The sequence below is a fragment of the Salvia miltiorrhiza genome, chromosome 4 (assembly GCF_028751815.1).
Source record: "Salvia miltiorrhiza cultivar Shanhuang (shh) chromosome 4, IMPLAD_Smil_shh, whole genome shotgun sequence".
In the NCBI taxonomy this organism is placed as follows: domain Eukaryota; kingdom Viridiplantae; phylum Streptophyta; class Magnoliopsida; order Lamiales; family Lamiaceae; genus Salvia; species Salvia miltiorrhiza.
Genome location: NC_080390.1, coordinates 53,259,702 through 53,277,007, shown reverse-complemented (window position 1 = coordinate 53,277,007; position 17,306 = coordinate 53,259,702). Strand labels below are relative to the sequence as shown.

The window sequence follows — 17,306 nt, the reverse complement described above, 5'->3', positions numbered from 1 at the left end:
TACTTTGAAGGGGAAATGTAGCCATGAAGTATGTTTGAAGGGAAAAAAAAGAAGATTTTTCAAGAAAGTTGAAGACTTGCACAACCATATTCGGAGTGGAATGGAGGGGTTCTCTTGCAGATTGTGTGGCACAATCTGTTCATCGAAAGGTGCTCTGGAGCAGATATAGGTGCCCAGCCTTACCCAATGAGCGGAAGCAGGACATGGCACCCCGAATGGCGAAAGAGAAGATGTGTGCTCAGAAATATCTGGGGAAATAAGAAGTTTTGCAAAGTTTTGGCTTCTGATTCAATATAGTTTTGATATCAGATTTATAGAATAAATAAGCCAATATTGAATTTCCACGTTTATTTCATTGTAATGGAGTGTTGACCGAATAGGGCAAATTGTGGTGATCTGTTTGAGTTGTCTCTGCTTTGTTTGCCACTTTAGTTTAAGAACTGGAATATATGGTGCTTATGCTTGCTTACGCACATATTTTAAAATTAGTAGTGTAATATTGGGGCAGCTGATTGTTTCTCTCATTTGTAATTTATATTTGCGATTATCTAGTGACTAGCGTGCACATAAAAGTTTCTGTTTTTTATAACTGTTTCTGCATTAGCAGCTAAAACTATGTTTATTGGTGCTGGTTTCTTTTGATCAGCTAGTTCATGTGGATCGCTGTGAGGTTAAATTGTGTCGTGATCAACTAAAGATGTATCATTTATTCTTAGTTGATAATTATATGACATAACTATGAACACTGGCAAATGTAATTGTGAATTCTGAAAATAATACACCTCAAATGATATGAATGCTACTACTGCCCACTGCTTTAAGGTATGGAACTAAAGTAGCTCCTGCCTTCGTTATTCAATTATAGATGGAAAGACTGATGATGCTGCTGCTCTCTTCGAGAGAGTTTCAGAAAGTATAGAAGTGAAGAAATACAGTGAGGCCCTTTCTGAACTTAATGCTGCTATAGAGGCAAATCCAGCACTTGCAGAAGCATATCGGCACCGGGCATCCATTCTATGTCAACTGTGCAGGTTCCATTTTGCTGCTTTTAATCTGAACTTTAAGGATCTTTCCTCGAGTGTGTGTGGTATCGAAAAAAAAGTCTGTATATTTTGTCATTGGCCAAACAATATAAGGACACTGTCAGAGGAAAAATTCATCTTCATTTAACAAATATTTGTCACTAAAGTGAGGTTTAGCTCTACTGCTCTTCATTGAAGCTGTATCTGGGACAGAGATTGTTACTGCTAAGTTCATAATTTTTTTTTTAATGAAAATACTATAAAATAAATAACGAAAAAGTGTGTATACACAAATACCTCAGGCATTCCCAAGGGGAAGACAAATGCCACAAAACACCCAATCTCAAGTAAGACAGGGGGGGCAGGGGGGTGGGGAGGGAGACCTTAGACAAGGCACCCAAAATCTATCGAATACATTGCCTATACAAAAATACAACGAAGAAGAAAGCCTAGGCAAGTACTATAGTATATTACACATGATTCAAAGGATCACAAAATCTGAACAAAAAATAGAAAGAAGTCTGCAAAGTTCAGATAGGAACATGTATAGGTATTTCATGTGTTCCTTTTAAAATTTTAATCCATGAGTTTATCTTGTCTTAGTTTAATATTTTTGGGTGTTTGTTGATTATGAAAATAAGATCAAAGAGATGCCACGCCTTGGTATGGGCACAGGGCAAGCTCTCAGACACACCCACACAATCACCTTTTATTAATATACCTTTACAGTACAAGGCAGTGTGAAATCGCACACCCCAGAGCAGATAAGATAGTGATTACAATTTTCCTATGGCTCCTGTTAGCAAATGGCCAAAAGGGCAGCAGCTACACTTGTTCTGGTCTGAGCAGACTACCAGCTGGAGGTTTAGAGCATTAAGTCATGGAAGAGCTCAAGGCCTCCAAAGCTGAAAGTAACCTTCTCATTATATGGTTAATTGATTGTGATATATTGCCAAACTCCGCTTTGTTCTCTCCCTTTTAGGAGAGGCCAAATAGAAAGCAGGGGATCTGGTCATGAATGGAATGGTTATAAGTTACTTTTTCGTTTATTAGACTAGACATCCGTGTAGCAGTTAGTATAAATTAAGCATTGCCGTCTATTGGCTTTGGCTATTAGGTGAGACGTTCATTAGCATGGTACCAAAGTGTTGAAAAATTTTCTTGAACTCAAACTTAATGGACCCCAATTAATAAACCGAAAAACGTGAAAGCTTCAGTAAGAAGTCATTATCAGATATTTGAGGCAGCATTTGTACTTATTATATATTAAATGAATTTCTGATAGCATAATTATGAAATTTTAAAAAAATATGAGAAATTGTATGATTGTGTTTGCTTCCCCCAGATTACGTGAAGTCTCATTTGCTTCTTTTCCATTCCAGGGGTATTAAGATAGTAAATATTGCAAAATGAGATGTTGAATGTTGCTCTGCTAACTTCATTTTCACTTACAAAACAAGATATGTTGTAACCATATATGTAATTACCTATTATGTTGTAAACTGTTTGTTGATTATTCTCTCACAATTTCATTATCTTATTAAGAGATCATACCATTGAGATTATTTTTGACATATGTAGATATGGGGAATCTGAGGAAAGCTACAGAAAGTTTCTGGAGATGAAACCTGGCAATTCAGCAGCAGAGAAGGAGCTTTCTAAGTTACATCAAGCTCAGAGTGCTTGGGATTCCGGTAAAGAAGTTTTTGAATCTGGTGACTATATGAAAGCACTGGAATATCTTGAAAAAGTTGTTCTGGTTTTCTCTCCAGAATGCTCCAAGGTCTGTAATTCATTGGTCTACGTAGCTAAATAATGATTGTTATTCCTTGAGCAAAGGTGTTATTTCATTATTCTGGGTATAGTTGGTGGCACATAGATTCATCTTAATGTAATACCTATGCTATCGTGCAGGCCAAACTCCTTAAAGTGAGATTGTTAATAGCTGCTAAAGATTATTCGAGTGCCATATCCGAGACAGGATACATACTCAAAGAAGATGAGGATAATTTGGAGGTTTTGCTCTTACGTGGCAATGCCTACTAGTATTACTTAGCTGATCACAACATAGCTATTAGGTGTGTTCTGAATATATATATTAACTTGTTCGTTAATCTCAATTGATGTGATTAATCTCAACCGTAGGATTCGAATATCTGACGTTCCAGATTTAATCTCATTTCTCATTTTAAGGATCATTCTCATTTGATCCATTCTCTCTCTCTCCATATATATATATATATATCATAGTCACTTTAGGACTCTGAAGTCTTATCTATCTTTTTCCCATCTCATGTATTTCGTACTTAGACATTACCAAAAGGGACTTCGTCTAGACCCTGAGCATGGGGAACTGAAGAGATCATATTTTGGATTGAAAAAACTCCTCCAAAAAAACTTAAAGTGTAAGTGGTTATTTATTCATTTTGATTATTCCACATTAAGATGGTGTTATGTTAATTCCATCTTGAAACTAGATAATGGTATATCTCATGCAGGCAGATGATAATGCAAGCAATGGTAAGATACGATTGGCCATAGAGGAATATAAAGCTGCTCTTGCCTTGGACCCGAGCCATTCTGCTCATAATGTGCATCTTTACCTTGGATTATGTAAGGTTCAGGTGAAACTTGGTAGGGGAGACGATGCTGTGACAAGTTGCACAGAAGCACTTGAAATTGATGGAGATTTAGTTGAAGCACTAGTCCACGTATGTATCTTCTGTTATCTTCTAATTAAATTTTGAAGTCTTGTTAGAAAGCTTTCCAGTGACTGCTGTCTGAAGCAGCACTATTGCACTTGATAGTCAGTCTAATTTTTTCACCTTTTCTGTTTGGATTTTTGACCAATTTTTCTAGAGAGGTGAGGCGAAGCTTTTAGTTGAAGATTGGGAAGGAGCTGTGGCTGACCTAAGATCAGCAGCAGAGAAGTCACCTCCGGTTTGTCGTTTACTTCCTAAGCGAGAACTATCAAATTTAATATTTGTAGGCGCTGCTCGATTCCAAGGGCTTAGGCTATGTCATGTTTTCAGAAGTTTTACTTCTCCTGAAAGTTTTGGTTGATCAACACTTCCAAGTATTGATTTCCATTTGATCGAAAAAGCATAGCTGGATATGTTTGTTTGTGGATACTTCACACCCAATGTGGTACAATTTCTATTATTTTTTTTAGGGTTAAGTATCAGATAAGCCCCTAACGTGGAAACCCTTATTACATTGCACCCCTTATGGCAAGGGGGTATCAAATACCCCCCTATCTTAATTAATTTTGAACAAATAAACCCTTTGATCTAACGTCCACTTAACAGACGTTTTCTTATTATTTTTTTTTATTTTTCTTTTTTTTGGTGGGTCCCACTTGTAACTACCCGAAATCCCCCTTTTTATTTGGGGAATATGTTTGCGTTCGAAGAACCCTAGCCGGCGATGATTTGTTGCAAATTCCCGATCATCTTTCGGGTTTTCCTGAAATTAGAATAGGGTTTCTTCGTGTTGTTGGACTGCGTTTTTAGCCATGAGTCTGAATTCCGTCTCTGGTGGTTATGGATCGAGCACATCGCGCGGTGGACGTCAGTTTGAAGATAATCAAAATCCCAGGCGTTGTACGTGCGAAATTGACGGTAGAAGGTTGAGGGCTGTGATAATGACATCGTGGACTGACGAAAACCCCGGTAGGAGGTTTTATGGATGTCGAAATTGGAAGGTATGTTTGTGATTTTGCATCAAGCTTGTATTTTTTGAACTTTCTTGCTTTGAATATCTGCAATTTCGTGTTTTAGACGAAGAACTGCGGTTTTTTTGATTGGCTTGACGAACCAATTAGCGAAAGAGGCAAGGAAGTTATCAATGAGTTGAAACTCATGAAGATTAAGGATAGCTCAAGCTCGGCACCCACTGATATGGAGCCGGAAATTGTCAAGCTTTGGGATTTTGTTCAAGCTTTGAAATTAGAGTCAAGCGAAATTAAGAAGAAAGTTAGACTAGTTACTGCAATGTTGCTTGCTTCTTGGGTGCTATTTGCATATTTTGCACTAATTTAACATGTCTTTGTAAAGTTCTATGAACTCTATTGTAGATCATGTATCCCTTTGTTTTGGAGATGAAATTGAAGCACATTTTGGATTATATGTTCTAAGCAAATGATCCATCATTCAAACATAAAATGAAAGCTGAATAACTTTGATGAAGAAAGGCAAGATGAAGCAAACCATATCATTCCATCATTCAAAAATTGCACTAAAACCATACATGTTGATGTCTGTAAAACTTCCATCATTCAACACCATCCAAATATCCATCATTCAAAACCATACATCACTAATCACAGTCTAAAATTCCATCATTCAAAACCATAGTTATAAACAAAGGAAAAGCATCAAAACTAACAAAGGCCTGTTGTAAACTGAGGAAGAAATATCATGCTTCAACTAGTAGTTGTAGAATCCACAGTTGAAGCAATATTTTTCCCTCTTGGGGATCTTCTTAGGACCACTTCTTCTTCTTTTCCTCGTGGAGCCTTAAATGGCTTTGAGGCCACCTTCTTCTTCTTTGATGGATGAGCAACTGTCTGATGTTCTTTTCTCTTGCCCTTCCTCAGTTCACTTTCATTTGGTATTGCAAACCGTGTGTTTGGCTCAGGCTCCATGGACCTACCCTCATTTATGACTAATGAAGCAGACATCTCGGGCTGTTTTATGGCATAGAACAAGACAGTCTTAGTGCAAATTTAGATCTTAACTAATGAAGAATAAAGACTGAAATCTCACATTTAGAACACTCTTTCCAGTTTCAGGATTGATGTACAAGCCCATGCCTTGAGAACTCCTCTTTGTCTTCACCGTGGTAGGCAAAGTTGAAGTTGAAGCTTGAGTGTCTTGTAAACTTACCTTACTGTCGATTTGATCAATCCCACCGGAGAAGATTAGCTTCGTCTCTCAATGGCGTCTGCAACTTCAATGGCGTCTGTTTAGAGGAGTTGGAATGGCGTCTGTGATGTTGGGAAAGGGAAGAAACGTTTGATATGCCAAGGTTGTTACCAACACCCGCCTAAAAATTACAAGTGGGACCCACCAAAAAAAAGAAAAATAAAAAAAAATAATAAGAAAACGTCTGTTAAGTGGACATTAGGTCAAAGGGTTTATTTGTTCAAAATTAATTAAGATAGGGGGGTATTTGATACCCCTTGCCATAAGGGGTGCAATGTAATAAGGGTTTCCACGTTAGGGGCTTATCTGATACTTAACCCTTTTTTTTATTACTCAGACTGTACTTCTTTATAGCTATTTTGTTTTTGCATTAGTGATGTTCACTTCTGTCAGCACTTGGTCCATTGTTTAAAGTTCTAACTAGTGTTCAATAATTTTGATTTTACTTTCTTTGAAGTTCTTTCATTGTGGAATTCATTTTGCTAAGTACCAGTTCTCCAATATGATACAGTTTGTATTGCTGTTTGATTATTTCAACTGTACTTCTTTGAAGTTCTTTTCCTTTTGGAATGCTTTTTGAAAAACTTGTTAGATTCATCTGATCACTAGCCTTTGCACAGGATATGAATATTCGTAGAGCTTTAATGAGTGCTCAAAAGTCCTTGAAATTGAGCCAACGGAAGGACTGGTACAAGATTTTAGGAGTTTCTAGAACTGCCTCAATTTCAGAGATTAAGAAAGCTTACAAGAAGCTTGCCTTGCAATGGCACCCTGATAACAATGTGGACAATAGGGAAGAAGCAGAAGCCAAGTTTCGGGAAGTAGCAGCTGCATATGAGGTTGGCTTCTATTAGGTTATTTGTGATATTACTTTACCACTGTAATGACTAGAAGTGATACTGATAATAATGATCCACATAAAAAGGGCCACATATCCTAATATCATCATACTTACGTGCATTATTAACCACTCGGACTGCAGAGAAGCTACTAATATTGTTGATTATTTTCCCCATGTTACCTTGCTTTCAGTTTGCAATTTTTTTTGTCATTATCATCTTCTTGAAAACTCTTTACTGTTTCAACTCATTTTTAGCCTGTGGGGATAGCATTGATGCCCAATGCTTTTCTTAATTTAATGTTACGAAGATCTGATGATTTTTTAACATGCAGATTTTGGGGGATGAGGATAAGCGCACAAGATATGACAGTGGTGAAGATATTGATGGCATGGGGATGAATATGGGTGGTGGAGGCTTTAATCCTTTTGGAGGAGGGGGCCAACAATTTACCTTCCACTTCCAAGGAGGTTATCCTGGTGGATTTTGAGGTTTTTAATTTTAACCTCACTGAAAAATGAAAATATATTTTCCGGATTTTCTTAGTGAGGATGGGTGCACATTAATTTTCTTCATATAGCAATTTACTAACCCTCAATAGGTGCAATTCACCAATTCTTGTAACCTGTAGGCCTTCTCTAAATGGTTATCAATGAAAAAAGTTTGTAACTTAGAAAGTCGAGCCGTTGAAATGATAATGTCAAACTGTATTTATAACAATTGATTGGAGAAAATTCTCGGCGGAGGAGACCGGCTAACCGGCGGCGACATAGATTTCGAGGAAAAAAAGGAGTGTCGTCTGTTTTGAGATTCAGAGAAGAGAGAGAAAGATGACTGATAAGTGAATAGGATTTCAACCATTTTTCTTAAAATTTTAGGCGCATCCGGGTTAGGCGCAGGTAAGAATTGGGCAGGGTACGACCCGGGTGTACGCAAGTTTTTGTGTATTGATAATTATCCGTAACTCGCAGAACAAACTTAATACAGATGGGAAAATCAAACAAACAAAAAAAAAGATTAATTTGATATTGATAATAGTAGCAAGAACAAGCTAAACCAATACATGATAAGAATATAAACATCAACAATGATCAATTTTTCAATCATTGAACAATCATCCAATTTATTAGAATTTCAGAAGATGGATTACATACTTCAATGAATCAAAATTCAAACCACCAACAATTTCACAATTGCTCTCAAAATATAGATGAAAGATACTAGCCTACAAAATGAGCAAGTTCAAAGCTAAAGATAAAAATGGATCTGCCAGCTAAATAACTCTTCAGTTCTAAACAATCTATAAAGGGCATCAAAAACTCTAAAATTTCAAGTTACCAAAATAAGTCACTACGCGCATCCAAGGCTATAAGGGATCGTTCAAGGCTATAAGGATGCATTATGTAGGTATCTCCTCTCGTACAATCCAGTTATCTGATCAGCCACAGCCCACATGATGGCCTGCCCAGGCGGGATCCTCATCAACCGAGGCAATAGCCCTTTCCACAATGCAAGAATTCCTTCCTCAGCATATATTGTTGTGATAGCATGAAACATACCTCTGTATTTCAGCCCACTTGATTTGCTCTGAGCCATGAGCCTTGTTTTCACGACATCAAAGGGACCGGTGCATACTGGACCAGCAGTTCCAGCCAGAAATCCCGATATCATAGACTGCCAAGGCAGAAGAACTTTGCCATCACCTTCGTGTTTGCTCCACAATAACCCGTCAAATGCATTTTTAGCACTAAACATAGCAGCCTGGTTTGTTCCATTACGCATCACGGTTGGGGCAGCTCCAGCCCACAGACCAAACAAGCCTTCTTCCCGGACAATCATACGAGCACAATGTACAGGTCCCTTGTACTTGAAAAGCTCAGGACTCAATCCTCTCTGCTGCTGCAGTCTGATTTTCACCACCTGCATTTGTACGAGTTCATTCAACTTTTCTAGTGATCAAGAACTAGTTTGAATGAACAAACTTAGATGCTCACCTCGTGCTACATTACAACTCATGGAAAAACAAACTAATAGGTAGAATTTGAAAGACAGGAGCACCACAAACCAAGCATGAGAAAGGGCAGGACGGGCTGAAGCAGACGATGATATTCACAACACTAGATAGATATTCAGTCATTTGTTAATGGAAGAAGGAGATCACCACACAGTAGATTTTTCAATGATCATAAACAACCAGTTACAATAAATTAACCACTTGTTAGATTTAGTAAAATTCTCAGAGAATCTTAGCTGCATTTGAAGAACACAGAGAAAGAGAAACCCATGGCTATGCCTATGACGGAATGAAAACACATCATTTGCAGCAACAAAAGATAAACTACCAATCTACCATAAGCTGCAAAAGATAGAGGAATTCATGCTTATCCTCGAACAGTCATTCTCTACAGAGATAGAGGGCAAACATCAACCTCAGTAATAAGCATTCAATCACCACGACTTCTTTCAATTCAAGGAAAATGCCATAAGATTCAAAATCCTTCGAGTTCTCAGCACAATTAAACAGGACCAGACAATCACCAACAGGCTAATCTCCAAGTAATTCGAGGTCAAAGAAGTCAAATCAACAAAAGGAACAGTCAAATCGACGATAATCCAATTCCAATCAACACACGATACGAAAAATCAAACTCACTAACCTCAAACGGAGTGACGATAGCGAGAGCTTCGAGCACTCCCGCACCGAATCCGGAGAACAATCTCCCATGGTGGCTGAGCTCCCCTGTCTGCGAGTCCTTGAACGCCGACTGCAGGTACGCATTCGACCCCATCCGCAGCGCGTATTTGAGCGTCAAATGCGTAGAGAAGGGAGTTAATCCCTTCCACAATGCGCGGACGCCTTCGTTTCGGATGATGGTGGTGCCGCAGTTGGCAATCCCCTTGTACGAGCCGGTCCGGTCCAGCTGGAGCCGGGTTTTGATGACGTCGATTGGCTGCAGGCACGAGGCCTCGACTACGCCGCCGAATGATCCGGACACCGCCTTCATGTACGGCGGGGTGGATTGCGCCTGCTTCTCCGTTTGCTCCGCCATCGGGATTGAGCGTGGCTTTCGGAGATGGCGAAACGGCGTCGTGTGCTGAACCTTAAGAAACAGAAGCGTAGTTTGCAGTCGGTGAATCAAATGAAGCGTTGGAGTAGTGGTGGAAAATAGAAATCGAAATGGAATTTTTAGTTTAGCTTAAAATATACTCCCTCCGTCCATGAAAGAACTTCCTAGGAGAGAGTGGTACGAGTTTTAAGTAAAAATATTATTGAGTGTATTGAGAATGAATAAAAAGTAGTTGAGTGTATTGGGAGTGGTGAAAATGTGTTATAATTAATATTGAGAGTTGTGAAAAGTGAAAAGTAAGAGGATTATAAGTGGTGGGGTATAGTCCAAAAATAGGTAGGAAGTTCTTTTGTGGACGTCCCAAAAAGGAAAGATAGGAAGTTCTTTCGTGGACGGAGGGAGTAAATTTTATAGATAAATAATTATATATATATAGGGGAGAGTTCAATGGAGACCACTCCCTTAGATAAAGAATAAAGACCAAATCTTGCGCGTTGATCTTGCTTAATCTAAGGGTGATAATTTAACCCTTAATTATGATTTTATTTCATTTATTTTATATAATAAAGGTTAGGTTTGTCATTTGTATTTTCTTTCTCTCTCTTCCAACTCACAGTATATCTCTCTCTTTTCCATTAGTCACGCTCTCTCTCTCTTTCCCAAATTCACGCTCTCTTTCTCTCCCACATAGCCGCCGCCTCCCTTTTCCAGATCTGACATCGCCATCGCCGCTTGTGCTCCGCCGCCATCCCCTCCATTCTCCCTTCCACCGCCTCCCTCCCCTATCGCCTCCATTTCCTCTTCCTCCTCCTGCTGCTCCGCCGGCGTCGTAGGTGGAGGGATTCTCGAGGCCGTGCTGCCCCGGCGTCGTCAGGGTGAAGTCGATGAAGACGACGATGGTAGAACGCTCGTTGTGGCGACCGCCGCGCCGCGCCGAATTTGCAGATCTGCATATCGTCAATGAAGTGTTCGTAGAATATATATATATATATATATATATATATATATATATATATATATATATATATAGGGAGAGGTTCAAGAAAAAATCATAAATAAAAAAAGACCGGAGAACCATTTTCAGCCATTCGATCATCAAGATCTACGGTGGATGCATCATCTTGTTGGATGAATGCAGATCCTGGATTCGAATCCTGAAGGGAGCATTTATTTTTATTTTTTTAGTGCATTAATTTTAACAGCGAATGCATTAATTTTTACAGTGGATGCATTAGATTTGATGGTTCTTCCGTTCTCACAAATAATGTACTTCTCTCTAGAACCACACCCTATATATATATATATATATATATATATATATATATATAGGAAGATGTTCTAATCAAAACCTCTGTTAAAATGAGAACTAGGAACCTAATCTCGACCTTTTAAATATTAGATCTAATGGTTAGGATTTAGTCAACAAAAGAAACTGTGCATCTATTATATTTTACTGTGTACTTAAAAAATATGCAATTTATGCAATTGTAATCTCGACCTTTTAAATATTAGATCTAATGGTTATGATTTAGTCAACAAAAGAAACTGTGCATCTATTATATTTTACTGTGTACTTAAAAAATATGCAATTTATGCAATTGAAACCAACAATGCAAAATACTCAAGCAAATCGAAATTGTGCATCTATGCAATTGAAACTATGCATCTATGCAATCGAAATTGTGCATCTATAGTTTAATCTCAGCCCTCTATTTTATTTAAATCAATGGCTTTAAATTGGTTCCTAGTTTTCATCTTAAGAGGGGTTTTTATATTAACCCTACCCTATATATATATATATATATATATATATATATATATATATATATATATATATATATATATAGGGAGTGGTTCAATTGAGAAGCTCAAATGTGTTGAGAAGTTGAGAAGCAATGTAATAGATGAACATGTTAGTACATTTTGATGAACATGGTAATTAGACACTAGATCAATAAATTCTTTGAACATACCAAATATAACTGACGAACATACAAATCTATTTAATTTGTTAAAAAATACGTCACTGACAAGGATCGAACCCCAGATCAAACTCGTGTTCATAAAAACTAATTGGCATGTTCATCTATTAGATTGCTTCTCAACTTCTCAACACATTTGAGCTTCTCAATATAACCTAACCCTATATATATATATATATATATATATATATATATATATATATATATATCTTAAAAATATAATTTACATTTATTAAATTTTTAGTACCTTTTTGTATGAATTTTATATTATTATTATTATTATTATTATTATTATTATTATTATTATTATTATTATTATCTAGAGTAGATTGATAAAAAAAATTAGAAAGAAAAAACTATTTTCAAAAATAGTAGTGTGATTTTCGGCAGGAAAATATAATTTACTATTTTTGAAAGTGATCGAGCTTTTATATATGTATATAGATATTGTCAAATCATTCAATATCTTTAGGGACATTGACGATCTCAAATACGTTTTCAACAATTTTAAATTTGAGAAGCTCTTTTTAGAACAATAAATCAGTAACTGACATTGTCAGCATAATTTTATATTTCGATTTGAACTTTGAAGTTTTAATATATTATAAATTTGACAATAAGTTATATTGCCTAAATTTTTTTAGTATATATAAAGTCTATAATTAATGAGATATATTTAAAATTTTGGGTACTCAAAATTATGTTATAAAATTATCATCAAATTAATTTGAAATTAATTTTAAATTGAACTTTGAATTTTTGATAATAAATTATGTTATCTAATTTTTTAGTACTGAGCGAAGAAATACAGTGAGGCCCTTTCTAAACTTAATGCTGCTATAGAGGCAAATCCAGCACTCGCAGAAGCATATCGGCATCGGGCATCCATTCTATGTCAACTGTGCAGGTTCCATCTTGCTGCTTTTAATCTGAACTTTAATTTAAGGATCTTTCCTCGAGTGTGTGTGGTATCGAAAAAAAAGTCTGTATATTTTGTCATTGGCCAAACAATATAAGGACACTGTCAGAGGAAAAATTCATCTTCACTTAACAAATATTTGTCACTAAACTGCTCTTCATTGAAGCTGTATCTGGGACAGAGATTGTTACTGCTAAGTTCATAATTTTTTTTTTTATCGAAAAAGTGTGTATACACAAATACCTCAGCATACCCAAGGGGAAGACAAATGCCACAAAACACCCAATCTCAAGTGAGACAGGGGCAGGGGGTGGGGGAGACCTTAGACAAGGCACCCAAAATCTATCGAATACATTGCCTATACAAAAATACAACGAAGAAGAAAGCCTAGGCAAGTACAATAGTATATTACACATGATTCAAAGGATCACAAAATCTGAACAAAAAATAGAAAGAAGTCTGCAAAGTTCAGATAGGAACATGTATAGGTATTTCATGTGTTCCTTTTAAGATTTTATTCCATGATCTTAGTTTAATATTTTTGGGTGTTTGTTGATTATGAAAATAACCTTTTATTAATATACCTTTACAGTACAAGGCAGTGTGAAATCGCACACCCCAGAGCTGATAAGATAGTGATTACTAAGAGTTACATGCATTTGTTTCAGCCACTGAGTTACATGAAAAGGGCAGCAGCTACACTTGTTCTGGTCTGAGCAGACTACCAGCTGGAGGTTTAGAGCATTAAGTCATGGAAGAGCTCAAGGCCTCCAAAGCTGAAAGTAACCTTCTCATTATATGGTTAATTGATTGTGATATATTGCCAAACTCCGCTTTGTTCTCTCCCTTTTAGGAGAGGCCAAACAGAAAGCAGGTGATCTGGTCATGAATGGAAGGGTTATAAGTTACTTTTTTGTTTATTAGACTATACATCCGTGTAGCAGTTAGTATAAATTAAGCATTGCCCGTCTATTGGCTTTGGCTATTAGGTGAGACGTTCATTAGCATGGTACCAAAGTGTTGAAAAATTTTCTTGAACTCAAACTCAATGGAACCCCAATTAATAAACCGAAAAACGTGAAAGCTTCAGTAAGAAGTTATTATCAGATATTTGAGGCAGCATTTGTACTTATTATATATTAAATGAATTTCTGATAAAATAATTATGAAATTTTAAAAAAATACGAGAAATTGTCTGATTGTGTTTGCTTCCCCCAGATTACGTGAAGTCTCATTTGCTTCTTTTCCATTCCAGGGGTATTAAGATAGTAAATATTGCAAAATGAGACGTTGAATGTTGCTCTGAAGTCTTATCTATCTTTTTTCCCATCTCATGTATTTCTTACTTAGACATTACCAAAAGGGACTTCGTCTTGCCCTGAGCATGGGGAACTGAAGAGATCATATTTTGGATTGAAAAAACTCCTTAAAAAAACTAAAAGTGTAAGTGGTTATTTATTCATTTTGATTATTCCACATTAAGATGGTGTTACGTTAATTCCATCTTGAAACTAGATAATGGTATACCTCATGCAGGCAGATGATAATGCAAGCAATGGTAAGATACGATTGGCCATAGAGGAATATAAAGCTGCTCTTGCCTTGGACCCGAGCCATTCTGCTCATAATGTGCATCTTTACCTTGGATTATGTAAGGTTCAGGTGAAACTTGGTAGGGGAGACGATGCTGTGACAAGTTGCACAGAAGCACTTGAAATTGATGGAGATTTAGTTGAAGCACTAGTCCAGGTATGCATCTTCTGTTATCTTCTAATTAAATTTTGAAGTCTTGTTAGAAAGCTTTCCAGCGACTGCTGTCTGAAGCAGCACTATTGCACTTGATAGTCGGTCTAATTTTTTCACGTTTTCTGTTTGGATTTTTGACCAATTTTTCTAGAGAGGTGAGGCGAAGCTTTTAGTTGAAGATTGGGAAGGAGCTGTGGCTGACCTAAGATCAGCAGCAGAGAAGTCACCTCGGGTTTGTCGTTTACTTCCTAAGCTAGAACTATCAAATTTAATATTTGTAGGCGCTGCTCGATTCCAAGGGCTTAGGCTATGTCACGTTTTCAGAAGTTTTACTTCTCCGGAAAGTTTTGTTTGATCAACACTTCCAACTTCCAAGTATTGATTTCCATTTGATCGAAAAAGCATAGCTGGATATGTTTGTTTGTGGATGCTTCACACCCAATGTGGTACAATTTCTCTTATTTTTTTTATTACTCAGACTGTACTTCTTTATAGCTATTTTGTTTTTGCACTAGTGATGTTCACTTCTGTCAGCACTTGGTTTGGTCCATTGTCTAAATTTCTATCAATGGAGTCGTTCCCCACCCTGGAGCTACTTTACCACTGTAATGACTAGAAGTGATACTGATAATAATGATCCACATAAAAGGGCTACATATCCTAATATCATCATACTTACATGCATTATTAACCACTCGGACTGAAGAGCGGGTACTAATATTGTTGATTATTTTCGCCATGTTACCTTGCTTTCTGCTTGCAATTTTTTTTGTCATTATCATCTTCTTGAAAACTCTTTACTGTTTCAACTCATTTTTAGCCTGTGGGGATAGCATTGATGCCCAATGCTTTTCTTAATTTAATGTTACGAAGATCTGATGATTTTTTAACATGCAGATTTTGGGGTATGAGGATAAGCGCACAAGATATGACAGTGGTGAAGATATTGATGGCATGGGGATGAATAAAGGTGGTGGAGGCTTTAATCTTTTTGGAGGAGGGGGGCAACAATTTACCTTCCACTTCCAAGGAGGTTATCCTGGTGGATTTGGAGGTTTTTAATTTTAACCTCACTGAAAAATGAAAATATATTTTCCTGATTTTCATACTGGGGATGGGGGCACATTAATTTTCTTCATATAGCAATTTACTAACCCTCAATAGGTGCAATTCACCAATTTTTGTAACCTGTAGACCTTCTTTAAATGGTGATCAATGAAAAAAGTTTGTAACTTAGAAAGTCGACCCTTTGAAATGATAATGTCAAACTGTATTTATAACAATTGATTGAAGAAAAATATCAATAACTTCTTGAGGAGTTACACTTGGTCCATGAATAGAATCTTGATGATGGAAACTTCTGAAGCTCAGAGATCTGTTGTGCATATGTGTGTTGTTCCTCCAACTACCATGCTACAGAAGTTGATGGAAATTCTTGTAACCTAAAGGCATGCCCATTTGCCATGTGCAGAAAGATTACACTAACAATCTTGTAGTTTTTGCTAGTAATGTGCAGGAAAATATACAAGCTTGACAACTATTTGCAGATGCAGAATCTTCTTTGAGGTATTGCCATGTCTGTTCTTGTTACTGCTGTTGTATTTTTCAGTGACTTCTTTCCACATTCAGGGGGAAAAAACTGTAAAGCCAGTATTTGATGATTATGAGTAAGCATTTTGTCTGCTGAATAAATTATCTTATGTTTGCAACTTGCAGATTAAGCATGCATAGGAAATCAAATTACATTCACTATTACGTACTGGAATGCTCGTGATCTTATAAACCAAAAAATTGCAGATACATGAAACATATTTTTACTTCAGACATCCCAACAGCATCAGATCAACTCTTCTCGTGCACATCATGGAACTGCTGCCAAGGCTAACAGGACACAGATCATTGCATGGATTACCCTTCTGGACTGGCATTTTGTGCTGGAAGAATCCACGGGAGCACTATATGCCGGTGAATCCTTTGGAGCAGCTTTCTTTGGTGGAGGTGGCGATAGAGGCGGTGGTGGCAGAGGTACGTAAAATCTTAGTGGAAGTAACACTTTGTCCACCTGATACACTACTAGCTCGTTCTCGTCATATATTGTGTTGGACACTGTTGCATTTGTCTCTCCAGTTGTTATATTCACCTGATCTCCTACTGCTGTCACATTCATTGCCAGCAGTTGCGAGCTGCCCCCGGCTTGTGTGTTTAGAGGATTGCTTGCTGTCTCGAACTGCGACTGAGGTAGGTAGTAAGGGAGGACATGGAATTGTACCAGATCCACTTTCTGGTCGTCTGTGAAGGAGTTTAGCATGCCTACTTTGAGACTGGAGAAAGCACTATCTGGTGGCGCAAAGAGAGTTAACCCTTGGTTTGAATCATTAAGCTGCGAGTTGAGGTTGTCTGCTACTTTCGTGCTCTGCAGCAGCTTGATGAATATGGTAAAACGGCCATCCTTCTCGAGGATGGCAGTCACATTGGGCGGCCCAGGCGGTGCAGGGGCTGCTGCTGGGGACTGGGCAGTAGTTAGGATGCAGTGAATAAGGATGAGGAGAACTGGGAATTGGATGAATAGCTTTTTCATCTTGTTTTGTCTCGAAAGGCTTGGAGAGTTTTCAAGAAAGGTGAGGAGTGAAGAACACCTCTCGAGAAGCTTTATTTATAATGGTTCAAGGGAGCACACTCTCTGAGATGGTGGTGTGGTGAGTTAGGTGGTAGATTTGGCTGTTTAAGGTGGGAAAGTGAGTCATGACAGATCTTCAGGCAACTAAAAGTTTGCTTTGCACGCAAGATAAAACAACTAAGGCTGGT

At 37.4% G+C, this 17,306-nt stretch overlaps 4 protein-coding genes and 1 pseudogene across 9 annotated transcripts; 3 read left to right on the top strand and 2 right to left on the bottom strand.

Annotated features, from left to right (window-relative positions):
- Window positions 1-23: 23 nt before the first annotated feature.
- On the top strand, window positions 24-7,454 carry LOC131023614 (dnaJ protein P58IPK homolog; annotated as a pseudogene).
- On the top strand, window positions 4,383-5,142 carry LOC131020563 (uncharacterized). Its single transcript, XM_057949465.1, has 2 exons — window positions 4,383-4,725; window positions 4,802-5,142. Exons 1-2 carry the CDS (start codon window positions 4,537-4,539, stop codon window positions 5,060-5,062), a joined length of 450 nt encoding a protein of 149 aa, XP_057805448.1. The 5' UTR covers window positions 4,383-4,536; the 3' UTR covers window positions 5,063-5,142.
- A 427-nt stretch (window positions 7,455-7,881) lies between the features above and the next one.
- On the bottom strand, window positions 7,882-9,980 carry LOC131020558 (mitochondrial succinate-fumarate transporter 1). The gene is made up of 2 exons (XM_057949458.1): window positions 9,444-9,980; window positions 7,882-8,706 (listed from the first exon to the last, which is right to left on the bottom strand). The coding sequence occupies exons 1-2, from the start codon at window positions 9,834-9,836 to the stop codon at window positions 8,173-8,175; spliced, it is 927 nt and encodes a 308-aa protein (XP_057805441.1). The 5' UTR covers window positions 9,837-9,980; the 3' UTR covers window positions 7,882-8,172.
- A 2,611-nt stretch (window positions 9,981-12,591) lies between these two features.
- LOC131020564 (dnaJ protein P58IPK homolog A-like) lies at window positions 12,592-15,861 on the top strand. Of its 6 annotated transcripts, none has more exons than XM_057949471.1 (7): window positions 12,592-12,743; window positions 13,424-13,537; window positions 14,106-14,198; window positions 14,292-14,313; window positions 14,418-14,504; window positions 14,653-14,733; window positions 15,399-15,861. In XM_057949471.1, the coding sequence occupies exons 4-7, from the start codon at window positions 14,296-14,298 to the stop codon at window positions 15,561-15,563; spliced, it is 351 nt and encodes a 116-aa protein (XP_057805454.1). In that variant the 5' UTR covers window positions 12,592-12,743; window positions 13,424-13,537; window positions 14,106-14,198; window positions 14,292-14,295; the 3' UTR covers window positions 15,564-15,861. The 6 variants fall into 6 exon arrangements, with proteins under 6 accessions (XP_057805454.1, XP_057805455.1, XP_057805453.1 ...); XM_057949467.1 differs by having other exon boundaries at window positions 12,594-12,743; window positions 14,412-14,504; XM_057949468.1 differs by having other exon boundaries at window positions 12,594-12,743; window positions 13,424-13,629; window positions 14,412-14,504.
- A 397-nt stretch (window positions 15,862-16,258) lies between these two features.
- LOC131020560 (fasciclin-like arabinogalactan protein 12) lies at window positions 16,259-17,122 on the bottom strand. The gene has a single exon (XM_057949460.1). It carries the CDS (start codon window positions 17,077-17,079, stop codon window positions 16,363-16,365), a length of 717 nt encoding a protein of 238 aa, XP_057805443.1. The 5' UTR covers window positions 17,080-17,122; the 3' UTR covers window positions 16,259-16,362.
- Between the last annotated feature and the right edge of the window lie 184 nt (window positions 17,123-17,306).

Coding starts and splice junctions, on each gene's coding strand:
- LOC131020563 (XM_057949465.1), top strand. CDS start 4,537: ATGAGTCTGAATTCCGTCTCTGGTGGTTATGGATCGAGCACATCGCGC. Junction 4,726..4,801: donor ATGGATGTCGAAATTGGAAG/GTATGTTTGTGA, acceptor TTCGTGTTTTAG/ACGAAGAACTGCGGTTTTTT.
- LOC131020558 (XM_057949458.1), bottom strand. CDS start 9,836: ATGGCGGAGCAAACGGAGAAGCAGGCGCAATCCACCCCGCCGTACATG. Junction 8,707..9,443: donor CTATCGTCACTCCGTTTGAG/GTTAGTGAGTTT, acceptor GTACAAATGCAG/GTGGTGAAAATCAGACTGCA.
- LOC131020564 (XM_057949467.1), top strand. Junction 14,505..14,652: donor TAGTTGAAGCACTAGTCCAG/GTATGCATCTTC, acceptor CAATTTTTCTAG/AGAGGTGAGGCGAAGCTTTT. Junction 14,734..15,398: donor CAGCAGAGAAGTCACCTCGG/GTTTGTCGTTTA, acceptor TTTAACATGCAG/ATTTTGGGGTATGAGGATAA.
- LOC131020560 (XM_057949460.1), bottom strand. CDS start 17,079: ATGAAAAAGCTATTCATCCAATTCCCAGTTCTCCTCATCCTTATTCAC.